Source organism: Pseudophryne corroboree, chromosome 2 (genome assembly GCF_028390025.1).
Source record: "Pseudophryne corroboree isolate aPseCor3 chromosome 2, aPseCor3.hap2, whole genome shotgun sequence".
Classification (NCBI taxonomy): Eukaryota; Metazoa; Chordata; class Amphibia; order Anura; family Myobatrachidae; genus Pseudophryne; species Pseudophryne corroboree.
In genome coordinates, this window is record NC_086445.1 from 313,928,648 (window position 1) to 313,945,749 (window position 17,102).

Below are 17,102 nucleotides of genomic sequence, written 5' to 3' on the forward strand. Positions count from 1 at the left end.
CATCCAACTTGTCTGTTCAACTAAAACAGTGCCCCACACATCTCACCAACTTTTTACCAGTGCTCCACACATCTAACCAACTTTTCATCAGACCAACCAACCTTCCAACTTCTGTCCAACTTGTGATGTCACCGAAGTAGGCGGACAGTGCCTGCCTACAGTTCTTCAGTTTTGTTTTGTTTTTTTAATTTCAAAACATGCAGAAGTGTCTTTTTTTCAGTTAAACTGGGCTTTTCTTTCACCACCATACATTTATTAGATTTACTTATTTTTATACTGAACTATGGATACCAGCATGGTTGGGCTGCCAAGGCAAATATATATATATATATATATATAAGATGTAGATATTCGGCACTCCCAATGTAGTAAAATGTACAGCTTGCCTGGTGCCCTCTTTTTTGGAGGCACAAGTATTATTTATATATTTTTAAAAAGATTATTATTATATATATATATATATTTTTTTTTAAATGGAATGGGAAAAACCCGAAAAAAATTTGCGTGGGGTCCCCCCTCCAACGCATAACCAGCCTCGGGCTCTTCGAGCCGGTCCTGGTTCTAAAAATCCGGGGGAAAAACGGACAGGGGATCCCCCGTATTTTTAAAACCAGCACCGGGCTCTGCGCCTGGTGCTGGTGCAAAAAATACGGGGGACAAAAAGAGTAGGGGTCCCCCATATTTTTTACACCAGCATCAGGCTCCACTAGCTGGACAGATAATGCCACAGCCGGGGGTCAATTTTATACAGTGCCCTGCGGCCATGGCATTAAATATCCAACTAGTCACCCCTGGCCGGGGTACCCTGGGGGAGTGGGGACCACTTCAATCAAGGGGTCCCCCCCCCCAGCCACCCAAGGGCCAGGGGTGAAGCCCGAGGCTGTCCCCCCCATCCAAAGGCTGCGGATGGGGGGCTGATAGCCTTGAGAAAATTTTAAGAATATTGTTTTTTCCAGTAGTACTACAAGTCCCAGCAAGCCTCCCCCGCAAGCTGGTACTTGGAGAACCACAAGTACCAGCATGCGGGAGAAAAACGGGCCCGCTGGTACCTGCAGTTCTAATGGAAAAAAAATACCCAAATAAAAACAGGAGACACACACCGTGACAGTAAAACTTTATTTCACACATGTCGACACACACATACTTACCTATGTTGACACGAAGCAGTCGGTCCTCTTCTCCAAGTAGAATCCACGGGTACCTGAAAAGATAATTATACTCATCTGATCCAGCATCCTTATACGTAATGCCACCCCTGTAGTAGTAGCATCCTTATACGTAATGTTCCCCCAGTAGTAGTACCGCCCTTATACATAATGCCCCCCCAGTAGTAGTAGCATCCTTACATGTAATGCCCTCCCAGTAGTAGTAGCACCGTCCTTATACATAATGCCCCCGAGTAGTAAGAGTCCTTATACATAATGCCCCCCAGTAGTAAGAGTCCTTATACATAATGCCCCCCCAGTAGTAGCGTCCTTATATGTAATGCCCCCCCAGTATTAGTAGCCTCCTTATACATAATGCCCCCCCAGTAGTAGTAGCATCGTTATATGTAATGCCCCCCTGTAGTAGTAGCGTTCTTATACATAATGCCCCCCCAGTAGTAGTAGCATCGTTATATGTAATGCCCCCATGTAGTAGTAGCGTTCTTATACATAATGCCCCCCAGTAGTAGTAGCATTGTTATAGGTAATGCCCCCCCCAGTAATAGTAGCGTCCTTATACATAATGTCCCCCCAGCAGTAGTATCGTTATATGTAATGCCCCCCCCAGCAATAGTAGCGTCCTTATACGTAATGCCCCCCCCTATAGTAGCGTCCTTATACGTAATGCCCCTCCTATAGTAGTAGCGTCCTTGCATGTAATGGCCCCCCTAGCAGTGGCGTCCATAAAGCGCGCACACACAGACATACCTCACACACACACAATTCACACATATATACAGACACACACACACACACACACACACACCCCACCTTGCACACACACACATCTCCACCACACACACACACACACACACACACACACACACACTTCACATATATACAAACACACACACACACACACACACATATATATATACAAACACACACACACACACACTCACTTCTCTCTCACCCTCCACTTACCAAGTCTGGCTGGCCGTCACTGCAAAGCTGTCTGGTCCCGTGTAGCTCCGCCCCTCTATTCCGTGTGGCTCCGCCCCCTTTTCAGACCCCGCACTGCACAGCCCGCTGTCACAGGTGATTGGTGGGGGGGAGGGGGGCTTTTCATGCTGCCGGCACAGTAGGCGGACACTAGCAGGCAGTGTCCGCCCACTTATCGTTCAGTTGGGGGGAAAGTTTCCCCTACACCTGAACGATTGGTTGGGAAAATCAAACAGGTTTGATTTTCCCAACTAGTTGGACAGACCGTTTCTGTCCGTTTTTCAGCGTGTGGGAGCAAACGGCTGATAATCGTTTGCTCCCACACACTGCCAGATTATCTTTCCAACCAGCCAACTAGTTGGCTGGTTGGAAAGATATCGTCCTGATGTATGGCCAGCTTAACACCTAACACCTGAGCATCAATGATAATCGAAGTAATATAAAGGCAGCTTGAGATGCAGTAACACATCTGAGTCTGCCACTGTTCCTTCCACAGACTGTGGGGTATATGTAATAAAGCTTGCAGAGATATAAAGTAGAGAGAGATAAAGTACCAACCAATCAGCTCCTAACTATCAGTTTACTGTTTGAAAAATTACAGTCAGGAGCTAATTGGTTGGTACGTTCTCGCTTTCTACTTTATCGCATTCCAAGCATTGATACATATGCCCCTTACTACTCCTGACAAAATGTTGCTTGCATTCTGCTAGTCTGGCAAGATGACGAGGTCCCTAATGTGTTTAATGATCTCAGACAGGACTTATTTGGGGATGACTCTCCTCCTCTGAACCTCTAATTATAACATGAATGATAAATTATAAGCAGAAGGGTATTGACGGGTGGTCTTCAGTATGCCGGCTGTCGGGATCCCGGCGCACAGTATACCGGCGCCGGAATCCCGACAGCCGGCATACCGACACTTATTCTCCCTCGTGGGGGTCCATGACCCCCCTGGAGGGAGAATAAAACGCGCCACCGTGCCCGCAGCGTGGCAAGCGCAGCGTGGCGAGCGCAGCGAGCCCACAAGGGGCTCATTTGCGCTCACCACACTGTCGGTAAGCCGGCGGTCGGGCTCCCGGCGCCGGTATGCTGGTCGCCGGCAGCCCGACTGCCGGCATACTATACTACACCCGTATTGACAACCACTGTGAAAACAGGAGATATTCCAAATCTTTGAATGTCATTTTATTACACTGGTATTTTTGCAGCTATAAATGAGCTTTCAAATACAGTATAAACTGCAGCTAGCTATTCATCCTGTTATAAATATAGTATTATACTCTATCCACATCAAATCAGATGAAATGCAGTACTGTATAAAAATCAGTGAATAGAGGTTCTGAGTTACATGCTACAATAGGAATACCCCAACATGTGCATCTCATTATAGACAATGCCTTCCACAACATGAAATATCATTTTTAAATTGGGATACATTCGCTCAGTTTCTCCAACCAGAATATTTTGCAACCCTGCAGTCAATGCAACCTTGACACACAATCCATTCGCTTCACTTTATCTCAGAGTACAGAACAGCAAAAACAGGTGCATTACATATCAGACCTCATTTGTGCTGTGATGCTGCATTTTATGTGTTTGTATATGACCTTATAGTAGTTTTGTGAATGTGATACATCAGCTGGAGGTTTGTTTCAGTAACAGAAATATCAATCCAATTTCTTGAGCAAGTACCTGTATGAGTTCTTCTATGTGCCTTCAGATGAGAACTTTTTGTGTAGACCTTGTTACATCCCTCAAAGTCACACCGATGTATTCTTCTTCTCCTAGAGTCTGGAGATTCTGACCTCTGCTGCCGTCTTGTGCTTTCAATACTGAATGGTGAGACTGAGCTGCAACAAAATAAAAACACATTTTATACACAGAAATCCACAAACTGCACACGTAACACTATTACATACATACATCTTTTGTCATGCATTTAATCACTTTCCACTACCTGCCATCATTTTGCATTAAGGGCTGTTCAATTCCAAATTCAATGTCACTGCAATACAGTATGTATGAGGCGTCATATAAGCTCTTTAAATACAAAACTGATTACAGACTACTGTATAATGTCTATGTACTAATCCAAAGACAGAGACTACATATTTCCATTCTGTCTTCCAGGTGTGGACTGGCCACAGATCGGAGGTTTCCTGGTAGGCTCTTGTCTGTTATTTCATTTTTCCATAAGATGTTTTAAAAACGATTATTCTGTTTTTCATCCAGGGGCGTGGAGTAGGTGCTTGTCAGTGCAGATTACTGACACTGGCCCTGGTATACAACTTCCTGGGGAGGGGCCGGCCTCCTTATTACAGGTGCCACACAGATCAGCACTGGGCTGATCCGTCCCCCTCTACCCTGGGTCAGCAGCACTGGGGAGTACTCTTACCTCTTTCATGCTGTATTGATAATGTCATATGGGTAATAAGTAGGCATGAAGCATATTGGCTTTCATTCGGTTAGTCATTATCACCTCCAGACAACACAGCAAAATGCTTAATGGCTGCCTCTGAAGTGCTTTTGCTGACAATTCATTCCTTAGTCCCTGTTTAGTGACATACACACCAACACACTGTGGTTAGTTACCATCTTGTGGTGCGTCCGCCCCTCATCACTAGAGTCCACTTGCTCCTGGTACAAAATATATGACTGGAAACAGACATATTTATGGTTATGTCTAATTCTGCATCAATGCCTCTTCATAAATAGGAGAGATGACGTAAATGTGTTTAAAATTCACTCCACAAACAGGTGTACATTAAAGTCTGCATCGGCCTGCTGTATTTATACATTACTTTCCAGCTTCCTTGAAGATATAATTATCTAAATTATATGAGATGTCAAGAGTATCTATCTGTTGCTATCCCTACCAGATCAGATATCAAGTCTCTTCTATCAAAGTCTAGTTGGCCAAAATGTAACCAGTCACTTTCTAAGGAAGGCCGATGGACGTTACGTTAACAGGATGTTCCAAAGATTCATGGGATCATAAATACACGCTATAAAAAAATGAGTTCCATTTAAAAATACTTATTTTGGATATACAAGCACTGAAAATCTACTATGTTACTATGTTAAAGGTCTCTATCAAAACAGTGTGTTCTTACGTTTGCAAAATAAAGTAACACCAATTATTCCTAATTTAAAAATAAAAGGTTAGGGACATTGCTATGACTGTCACGGCAAAACAAATGTCTTGGCCGGAAGCATTTGGTTTCAGCTAAGCAGAGAGTAACTTGTTCCTAAAGTCTGAGCCAGTCATCAAGCTCTGCGCAGAGTAAGGAGTGATAGGACAGTGACTATGCTATGAGAGTGCATGCTGAGAAGAGGGGAGTCTCTCTCTAGTCGCTGCTTCATAGATCATGTGACTGCCAAGTTAATCGCATGACACTAAGAAAACGGTAAACCATTAATGTAGCTTGAATAAAACATTAAGAAATATAGAATAACTGCCTTGATACATGAAACCAATGCAAATTAGGTTATTTATTATTATTATATAATTATCTAAGCACTGACATATTACGCTGTGTATATATATTGCCAAGATCATGATACAAATAAATTACATAAAATGACATAAAACAAAAGATAAAGAAAGCACCGACAAAGAAACTATACAATCTACGGGACATATTTATAAGCAACAGGAATGAATTTACCCTTTGAAGAAATTACCTCCAGCAAAGAAAAGCGCCAGGTAATATTATTGGTTCAATTAACCTCCAATCTCAAAAAAGACTCACAATATACTGTACAGTACCAGAAAAGTTTGGTCATTTGAATGAGAAAGTGTGTCCAAACTTTTGACTGGTACTGTATGAAGCAATTAACACGGCCTTGGTCCAGAGTTGTATAGCATATTTATTCAGCCCGTTGTGCAGATTGTTTGGATACTTGTTATTCTTTCAGGTAACAAGAAGATTGGTTACACCCTGAAGAGACAGACTGGCTAACACAAGTGTCCTGAGTTCCAGGAGCATCACTTCCCATTCTGGTAAATGCAATATTGGTCTTAAACACTTTTTCCCCATATAACGAGTCTGCTGGTTTTCAAATAAATTGATCATTTATTTATAAACATTGGTGATTCCAGACCATTTACCAGTACCGTAACTAGACATTTTAGCGCTGTGTGCAAGAAATGGCATCGGCGCTCCCCCCATAATGCAAAACAGGGGCAGTGCGCGCATAAAATATAGGGGTGTGGCTTCATAGGGAAGGGGTGTGGCCACACAATAATACCAATTCAGATTACGGTGCACAGTAGTCTCCATTATTTAAATTACGCCACACAGTAGCGCCACTACACCAGGTAGAGCCCCTTTTACACATTACGGCAGAGTCCACCTTTTACACATTACGGCAGACAGCTTCCCCTTTTTACACATTACGGCAGACAGTCCCCCTTTTTACACATTACGGCAGACAGAGTCCCCTTTTTACACATTACGGCAGACAGCGTCCCCCTATTTACACATTACGGCAGACAGCGTCTTCCTTTTTACACATTACGGCAGCGTCCACTTTTTACACATTACGGCAGACAGCGTCCACTTTTTACACATTACGGCAGACAGCGTCCACTTTTTACAGCGTCCACTTTTTACACATTACGGCAGACAGCGTCCACTTTTTACACATTACGGCAGACAGCGTCCACTTTTTACACATTACGGCAGAGTCCACTTTTTACACACTACGGCAGAGTCCACTTTTTACACACTACGGCAGAGTCCCCTTTTTACACATTACGGCAGACAGCATCCACTTTTTACACATTACGGCAGACAGCGTCCTCCTTTTTGCACATTACGGCAGACAGCGTCTTCCTTTTTACGCATTACAGCAGCGTCCACTTTTTACACATTATGGCAGACAGCGTCCACTTTTTACACATTACGGCAGACAGCGTCCACTTTTTACACATTACGGCAGACAGCGTCCCCCTTTTTACAAATTAGGTCTGGTAGGGGATAGGGTGAGGGGACAGTTCCGTAGTGGACAGGGTGAGGGTGCTGGGACAGGTCTGGTCGGGGAAACAGGGTGTGAGGACAGGTCTGGTGGGGGACAGGGTGAGGGTGCGGGACAGGTCTGGTGGGGGACAGGGTGAGGGTGCTGGACAGGTCTGGTAGGCTATATGTCTGGTAAGGGACAGGGTGAGGGGGCAGGTCTGGTAGGGGACAGGGTAAGGGTGCTGGGACAAGTCAGGTCGAGGACAGGGAGAGGATGCAGGGACAGAACATGTAGGGGACGCTAACCCCCTTCAATATTCTGCACCACATTACAGTACTTCACACAGCGTCCTCCCCACAGAAAACAATAAAATTACCTTCTAATTAACTCCTCTGAGCTGTGCCTGCAGTAGCTCCCCCGGCAGTCTGGTCACCGAAGAGGGGAGAAAAGGTAGGCGGAGCTGCTCGGCCGCAAGTCCCGCAAAACAAATCGGCCGGGTACGAGTGCCTCCAGGCCGCAGCCAGCCATGTACATGTGGCTGCGGAACATATTTGCAGCCTGACCTCCCCTCCAGCCCATCCAGCCACTGCGATGCGTAGCCGGCGGCCGGCGGGACTTGGCTACACTCAACCCCAGGATGCATGGGGGAGGAGCCTCATGCTGGTGCGGGCGGTGCGGGGAGGGGGGGGTGGCCGACGACTCTTGCCTGGGTGCCCCCCTACCCTGAGTCTGCCGCAGGGGCAGAGGTTTACATGGCGGTTGCTGGCAGCTTGTGACAGGAAAAGGTTTTTTTCCTGTCACCACTGTCAGTCTCCTTGAGGAATATGCGCTCTAACTAGGTGTGCGCTGTGGGCAATGCCCCTTCTGCACACACCTAGTTACGGCACTGCCATTTACTATTCCAACTCTATGTGACGGTGAAGTGCGGTGAGGTCAATGGCTGTTGACGCACTGGCTAATCAGAGCCAGATTTACACATACTGCCACTGTCAGATACATTACTTGGTGGTGACTTTTGACATTAACAATGATATATATAAGTTATAAATATCTTCTTTGTGTCATTCTAATCATTTTTATATTCAATACTCTGGAGTACAGTATACCGGAGTATGACAGGTGAGGCTCTGTTTCCCCTGCCTACCCTTACCACACGTCACTGCTATGTGAGCCTGCATCCATTTGTCTAATTGACCTTTAAATATTATGGCTCCTGTAAGTACTATATCAAGACTTTGTTTTGCACATCATATTTGATTAAGTTCTTCAGCTTTCAGTAATATCTTGCAAGGGAACACAAGCAGTCTTAATTACATCTGTGATTAAATAATATTTTACTCAATAGCTTTTAATGAAACGACTGAGAGCCTTTACGTGTAAGATTTGGAACATACAGTATGCATATGTGATATGTGATATTGAAGAGTATTATTGTTTTTGGTTTTTATTCTATTATAAATACATATTTGTATAGTGCAGAGGTAAGCAACACGAGGCATTCCAGCTGCTGTGAAACTACACATCCCAGCATGCCCTTCTATAGTTTTTCTGTCAGGGCATGTTAAAATGTGTCAGGAAATGCTGAGATATGAAGCTCTACTGCAACTGGAATGCCAGATGTTGTCTACCTCTGGTATTGTACATATATCATGGCTTATTAATAATCTGACCACAAACAAATGATATTGCTGCTCCAGACTCATCTTTGTCTATTGCACAACTCCTAATGTGAAAAAAAAAACACCCAGTACCCACGCCATTCTTCCTCTGTGGCTGAAAGTGACGCTGCATAAGGGTACGTTTCTGAGCATACTGATCACTCCCGTCTACATCTGGCCCTTGGGAGCTAAGCAGTAACTATTAACCTATACCAGTAATAGTATGACTAATGAATAGATGTGGCTATGGAAATTGTTTGTATTACGCAAATACAAATATTATATAACGTATATATCTGAAACTAAACTGCACGCCAGTTTGCTTGGAGAGATGGACCTCAGGAGGAGAAACAAAAGTGGGGAGAATAGATGTTCACACACCTGAGCTTCAGCATAAATACTTCTTAGACATAAATCATTGTTGTACTTCCGGAGGCTCAGACAAGGGACAGTTTATAGCTCACTTCTAATAAATGACTTTGGCTTTTGCCCTAAAATGTCACTCAAATATATAAAATCTATGTTAGGAAGCAGAGGGGAAAGTGCTATTTTGGGATTCACTAGTCAAACAACAGGACAGGTTAAGATAAAACAAGACAACTTTAGCCTGCAGTCTCAGAAGATACAATGTGACCCAGTACTGAAAAAGATTTAATATGCCAACATAAGGGTGATCAAAGCAAATATTGTTATCATTTTTAAACACTTAATAGTTAAATAGAAAGTAAGTTTGGACCTTACTAATAGTTCTGTTTGTTTATGTAACAAGTACAGAACATGAGTGCTCATAAATTGAATAATGGAAGATAAAATAACACATTTATTACTATAGGAAAGGTTAGTTGACTTATCGTAAAGGGTAAATTGATATATGCAGGATAAGATAACATATGTTTCAATATCTTGTAAGTGTTTCCATATCAAGTCATGCTATGGATTAACAAAATCATCATCTGGAAATACGAATATATATTTCTCATTTAGGAATATTAAAAAACATGAATCTGTTAAGATAAATGTGTAATGCTTATTAAGCCTATTCCACTAACTGCATACTACAGACAATATAAAAATTATATCTAACTTGCAGAAAATGCCACTTTGGACAAAACTTTTTTAACAAGTTATAACATTATTTACATTTACTTATATAGCGTCAGCATATTCAGTTACACTTTAAAAATGTTTTCTTATTTATATATATATATATATATATATATATATATATATATATATACATACACACTTGTGATGGTTCCCTGAGATAGATAGCTTCTCCACTCCTTCTATAGCAAGAACCGGGCGGCACTCCACAGATTTTATAAGCAACTGTATCAAGTGTATTCAAGGCATCAATTGATGCCTTGAATACACTTAATACAGTTGCTTACCGACGCATTGAGCTGCATACACATGTGCAGTTCGGATCTGATCGCCCGCTGTGTGAAAATGCACAGCAGTGATCAGACCTGAACTACCCCCATGGTTTTGCCCACTAGAGAAATATTTTGCTACTGCGATCAGGTCTGAATTAGGCCCCAAATTTCCATCTCCAACTTTCTGAAATGCAGCCCAAAACTTGCAGGGAACCGCCACCATGCTTCACTGTTGCCTGCAGACACTCATTCTTGTACCGCTCTCCAGCCCTTTGGCATACAAACTGCATTCTGTTACAAATATTTCAAATTTGACTCATCAGTCCAGAGCACCCGCTTCCATTTTTCTGCACCCTAGTTCCTATGTTGTCATGCACTGTTGAGTTGCTTGGCCTTGTTTGCACATCAAAGGTATGGCTTCTTGCCCGCAATTCTTCCATGAAGACCACTTCTGGCCAGACTTCTCCGAAAGGTAGATGGGTGTATCTTCTGATTTCGAAGGGAAGTAAGTGATGTGTCTTTCATCTGATGCACTAGGTTTCCTTGGCTGAGCAGTGGGTCTGTGGTCCTCAACATTGCAGTTTCTTTGTGCTTCTTTAAAAGAGCTTGAACAGCACATCTTGAAACCCCAGCCTGCTTTGAAATCTTTGCCTGGAAGAGACATTGCTGATGCAGTATTACTACCTTGCGTCTTGTTGCTGTGCTCAGTCTTGCCATGGTGTATGACTTGTGACATGAAACGGTCTTCCACAACCTCAAATTTGTAGGAGAGATTGGCTGTTCCTCACCCATTTTTAATTGGCCTACACAGCTGTTTTTGTTTCAGTTAATGACGATCATTATCACCTGTTCGGTATGACTGGTTAATCATACACCTAACTATAATCCTACAAAATACACTTGACTATCATACACCTCACTATAATCCTTCAAAATCCTTGATTTTGTGCAAGTGTACCTAGAAGAATGTGCAGGTGTACCTAGAAGAATGCACTGGAGCCAACACCCGGGTGTCTGCTCCAGTGCATGCCTGTGTCTCCAGTCCTGCAGTACTGTGCGTGTGACCATCCACCACCTACTTCAAATTCCAATCAGGCACTTTGAGATCAGACTGAGCCTATAAAACAGGGGATTGATGTGTTTTAATGCAAGCCACAATCTGGTACACAATTGTTATCTGCGTGTATCTGGCACATTCTGGATGGGCATACTACACCATAGGCGCTTGTTCTTCTCTTCTTTTTGCAGAATTTCTTCACTTTTACCTAGTGGTACGTTGAAGAACTAAACTGCCGCCAAAGAAGTAGAAATGTGTTAATATAGGACTATTCAGTCCATTGTTGGTGATACCCTGTGGATTATACATCATGGCTTAAGAAGTGAGCTATTTAACTCACTTTGGACCATTGTGATTTCCTTTGGACCATACATTGTGGTACAGGACTATCAAGTGCGGATAAGTGCACTGATCTATACATTTTTTTGACAAATATATATATATATTATGTGTATATATAGATATATTATATAGATATATAATATAATATATATGTATATGTGTCACTATCTCAGTAGGGGAACCAAAAATGTGTGATTTTGAATTTTGGATAAGGGATACTCAACCTGTATATATATACACATACAGTGGGGCAAAAAAGGATTTGGACAGCCACCGATTGTGCAAGTTGACCCACTTAAAAAGATGAGAGAGGACTGTAATTTCCATCATAAGTACACTGTGAGAGACAGAATCTGAAAAAAAAACCTAGGAAATCACATTGTATGACTTTTAAACAATTTGTATATTCTTGTAAAAAATAAATATTTGGACCAATCTTGCTACCAAGCAGCAAGATGTCTGGCTCTCACAGACCTGTTACTTCTTCTTTAAGAAGCTCTTCTATCCTCCACTCATTACCTGTATTAATGGCACCTGTTTGAACTGGTTATCTGTATAAAAGACACCTGTCCACACCCTCCAACAGTCAGACTGCTACCTCTCCACCATGGCCAAGACCAGAGAGCTGTCTAAGGACACCAGGGACAAAATTGTAGTGCTGCACAAGGCTGGCATGAGCTACTCGACAATAGGTAAGCAGCTTGGTAAGAAGAGATCAACTGTTGGCGCAATTATTAAAAAATGGAAGAAATACAAGATCACTGACAATCTCCCTCAACCTGGGGCTCCATGCAAGAACTCACCTCATGGGGTATCAATGATCTTGAGAACGGTGAGGAATCAGCCCAGAACTACACGGGGGGACGTGGTCAATGACCTCAAGAGAGCTGGGACCACAGTCACAAAGGTTACCGTTAGTAACACACTACATCGTCATGGACTGAAATCCTGCAGTGCCCATAAAGGTCCCCCTGCTTAAGCCAGCACATGTCCAGGCCCGTCTAAGTTTGCCAGTGACCATCTGAATGATCCAGAGGAGGATTGGGAGAATGTAATGTGGTCAAATGAGAGCAAAATCGAACTTTTTGGTATAAACTCCACTCACCGTGTTTGGAGGTAGAGGAATGATGAATGGCATCCCAAGAACACCATACCCACTGTGAAGTGGGTTCACTACGATATGCCGGCGGTCGGGCTCCTGGCGCCCAGCATACCGGCGCCGGGAGTCCGACCGCCGGCTTACCGACAGTGTGGCGAGCGCAAATGAGCCCCTTGCGGGCTCGCTGCGCTCGCCACGCTACGGGCACGGTGGCGCGCTACGCGCGCCACACTATTTTATTCTCCCTCCAAGGGGGTCGTGGACCCCCACGAGGGAGAATAAGTGTCGGTATGCCGGCTGTCGGGATCCCGGCGCCGGTATACTGTGCGCCGGGATCCCGTCAGTCGGCATACTGAAGACCACCCCTGTGAAGCATGGGATGGAAACATCATGCATTGGGGCTGCTTTTCTGCAAAGGGGACAAGTTGATCGGTCGCTAGCAGTTTTTAGCAGCCGTGCAAACGCATTGTCTCCACCCAATGGGGAGTGTATTTTCGCTTTGCAGAAGTGCAAACGTTTGTGCAGCAGAGCGCCTGCAAAATCTTTTTATGCAAAACAAGACCAGCCCTGTAGTTACTCTCCGTGTGCGTTGATTCTAGCGATGGAGGGACGGCTTTTGACGTCACACACCCGCCCAACGAACACCCAGCCACGCCTGCGTTTTTCTAAGCACTTCCTGAAAATGGTCAGTTGACACCCAGAAATGCCCACTTTATGTAAATCTTCATGCGTTCGGTTGTGCGACAGGAATGTTCGTTAGACTCTGTGCAAACCCACGATGCTCATTGTACCTGTACGACGTGCCTGCGCATTGCGGTGCATACGCATGAGCAGAAATGCCGATTTTTAGCCTAAACGCTGCGCTGCGAACAAAGGCAGCTAGCAATCAACTCGGAATGACCCCCATAACCCGAACTGGAATGCGTAAATATAACCAGCACACACCAAACAGAACAGTAACAACTGAAGATAGTATGAGGAACTAACAACCAATGCAGGGAAAAATAAAAAATTCTTACGAAGCACAGAGGTGGGCACCCAGTATCCCCTATGGACTAGAAGATAAGGATTTACCGGTAGGTAATTAAAAATAAGATTTTACTTACCGATAAATCTATTTCTCGTGTTCCGTAGTGGATGCTGGGGACTCCGTCAGGACCATGGGGATTAGCGGCTCCGCAGGAGACAGGGCACAAAAATAAAGCTTTAGGATCAGGTGGTGTGCACTGGCTCCTCCCCCTATGACCCTCCTCCAAGCCTCAGTTAGGATACTGTGCCCGGACGAGCGTACACAATAAGGAAGGATTTTGAATCCCGGGTAAGACTCATACCAGCCACACCAATCACACCGTACAACTTGTGATCTGAACCCAGTTAACAGTATGACAAACGTAGGAGCCTCTGAACAGACGGCTCACAACAATAACAACCCGATTTTTTTTGTAACAATAACTATGTACAAGTATTGCAGACAATCCGCACTTGGGATGGGCGCCCAGCATCCACTACGGACTACGAGAAATAGATTTATCGGTAAGTAAAATCTTATTTTCTCTGACGTCCTAGTGGATGCTGGGGACTCCGTCAGGACCATGGGGATTATACCAAAGCTCCCAAACGGGCGGGAGAGTGCGGATGACTCTGCAGCACCGAATGAGAGAACTCCAGGTCCTCTTTAGCCAGGGTATCAAATTTGTAGAATTTTACAAACGTGTTCTCCCCCGACCACGTAGCTGCTCGGCAGAGTTGTAATGCCGAGACCCCTCGGGCAGCCGCCCAGGATGAGCCCACCTTCCTTGTGGAATGGGCCTTGACAGATTTAGGCTGTGGCAGGCCTGCCACAGAATGTGCAAGTTGAATTGTGCTACAAATCCAACGAGCAATCGTCTGCTTAAGCAGGAGCACCCAGCTTGTTGGGTGCATACAGTATAAACAGCGAGTCAGATTTTCTGACTCCAGCCGTCCTTGAATATATATTTTCAATGCCCTGACAACGTCCAGCAACTTGGAATCCTCCAAATCGCTAGTAGCCGCAGGCACCACAATATGCTGGTTCAGGTGAAACGCTGACACCACCTTAGGCAGAAACTGAGGACGCGTCCGCAGTTCTGCCCTGTCCGAATGGAAAATCAGATATGGGCTTTTATACGATAAAGCCGCCAATTCTGACACTCTCCTGGCTGAAGCCAGGGCCAGTAGCATGGTTACTTTCCATGTAAGATATTTCAAATCCACCGATTTGAGTGGCTCAAACCAATGGGATTTGAGAAAATCCAAAACTACATTAAGGTCCCACGGAGCCACTGTGGGCACAACCGGGGCTGTATATGTAGTACTCCTTTTACAAAAGTCTGGACTTCAGGAACTGAAGCCAATTCTTTCTGGAAGAAAATCGACAGGGCCGAAATTTGAACCTTAATGGACCCCAATTTGAGGCCCATAGACAATCCTGTTTGCAGGAAATGTAGGAATCGACCCAATTGAAATTCCTCCGTGGGGGCCTTCCTGGCCTCACACCACGCAACATATTTTCTCCAAATGCGGTGATAATGTTGTGCAGTCACCTCCTTCCTGGCTTTTACCAGTGTAGGAATGACCTCTTCCGGAATGCCTTTTTCCCTTAGAATTCAGCGTTCAACCGCCATGCCGTCAAACGCAGCCGCGGTAAGTCTTGGAATAGACACGGTCCCTGCTGAAGCAGGTCCCGTCTTAGAGGTAGAGGCCACGGATCTTCCGTGAGCATCTCCTGAAGTTCCGGGAACCAAGTTCTTCTTGGCCAATCCGGAGCCACGAGTATCGTTCTTACTCCCCTTTGCCGTATAATTCTCAGTACTTTTGGTATGAGAGGCAGAGGAGGAAACACATACACTGACTGGAACACCCACGGTGTTACCAGAGCGTCCACAGCTATTGCCTGAGGGTCTCTTGACCTGGCGCAATACCTGTCCAGTTTTTTGTTGAGGCGAGACGCCATCATATCCACCTTTGGTTTTTCCCAACGGTTCACAATCATGTGGAAGACTTCTGGATGAAGTCCCCACTCTCCCGGGTGGAGGTCGTGCCTGCTGAGGAAGTCTGCTTCCCAGTTGTCCACTCCCGGAATGAACACTGCTGACAGTGCTATCACATGATTTTTCGCCCAGCGAAGAATCCTTGCAGTTTCTGCCATTGCCCTCCTGCTTCTTGTGCCGCCCTGTCTGTTTACGTGGGCGACTGCCGTGATGTTGTCCCACTGGATCAATACCGGCTGACCTTGAAGCAGAGGTCTTGCTAAGCTTAGAACATTGTAAATTGCCCTTAGCTCCAGTATATTTATGTGGAGAGAAGTCTCCAGACTTGATCACACTCCCTGGAAATTTTTTCCCTGTGTGACTGCTCCCCAGCCTCTCAGGCTGGCATCCGTGGTCACCAGGACCCAGTCCTGAATGCCGAATCTGCGGCCCTTTAGTAGATGAGCACTCTGCAGCCACCGCAGAAGAAACACCCTTGTCCTTGGAGACAGGGTTATCCGCTGATGCATCTGAAGATGCGATCCGGACCATTTTTCCAGCAGATCCCACTGAAAAGTTCTTGCGTGAAATCTGCCGAATGGAATCGCTTCGTAAGAAGCCACCATTTTTCCCAGGACCCTTGTGCAATGATGCACTGACACTTTTCCTGGTTTTAGGAGGTTCCTGACTAGCTCGGATAACTCCCTGGCTTTCTTCTCCGGGAGAAACACCTTTTTCTGGACTGTGTCCAGAATCATCCCTAGGAACAGCAGACGTGTCGTCGGAAACAGCTGCGGTTTTGGAATATTTAGAATCCACCCGTGCTGTCGTAGAACTACTTGAGATAGTGCTACTCCGACCTCCAACTGTTCTCTGGACCTTGCCCTTATCAGGAGATCGTCCATTTTCTTTGAAGAAGAATCATCATTTCGGCCATTACCTTGGTAAGGACCCGGGGTGCCGTGGACAATCCAACCGGCAGTGTCTGAAACTGATAGTGACAGTTCTGTACCACGAACCTGAGGTACCCTTGGTGAGAAGGGCAAATTTGGACATGGAGGTAAGCATCCCTGATGTCCCGGGACACCATATAGTCCCCTTCTTCCTGGTTCGCTATCACTGCTCTGAGTGACTCCATCTTGATTTGAACCTTTGTATGTAAGTGTTCAAATATTTCAGATTTAGAATAGGTCTCACCGAGCCGTCTGGCTTCAGTACCACAATATAGTGTGGAATAATACCCCTTTCCTTGTTGTAGGAGGGGTACTTTGATTATCACCTGCTGGGAATACAGCTTGTGAATTGTTTCCACTACTGCCTCCCTGTCGGAGGGAGACGTTGGTAAAGCAGACTTTAGGAACCTGCGAGGGGGAGACGTCTCGAATCTCCAATCTGTACCCCTGGGATACTACTTGTAGGATCCAGGGGTCCACTTGCGAGTGAGCCCACTGCGTGCTGAAACTCTTGAGAC

The 17,102-nt window shown here is 44.9% G+C and overlaps 1 protein-coding gene across 3 annotated transcripts in view; it reads right to left on the bottom strand.

Moving 5' to 3' along the window:
* Positions 1 to 17,102, bottom strand: part of KLF12 (KLF transcription factor 12) — a 367,131-nt gene that overhangs the window by 35,067 nt on the left and 314,962 nt on the right. For all 3 annotated transcript variants that reach the window (XM_063952935.1, XM_063952934.1, XM_063952936.1), the window contains exon 5: positions 3,840 to 3,997. In XM_063952935.1, coding sequence (XP_063809005.1) covers positions 3,840 to 3,997 — 158 coding nt within the window. The remainder of the gene's footprint in view (positions 1 to 3,839; positions 3,998 to 17,102) is intronic.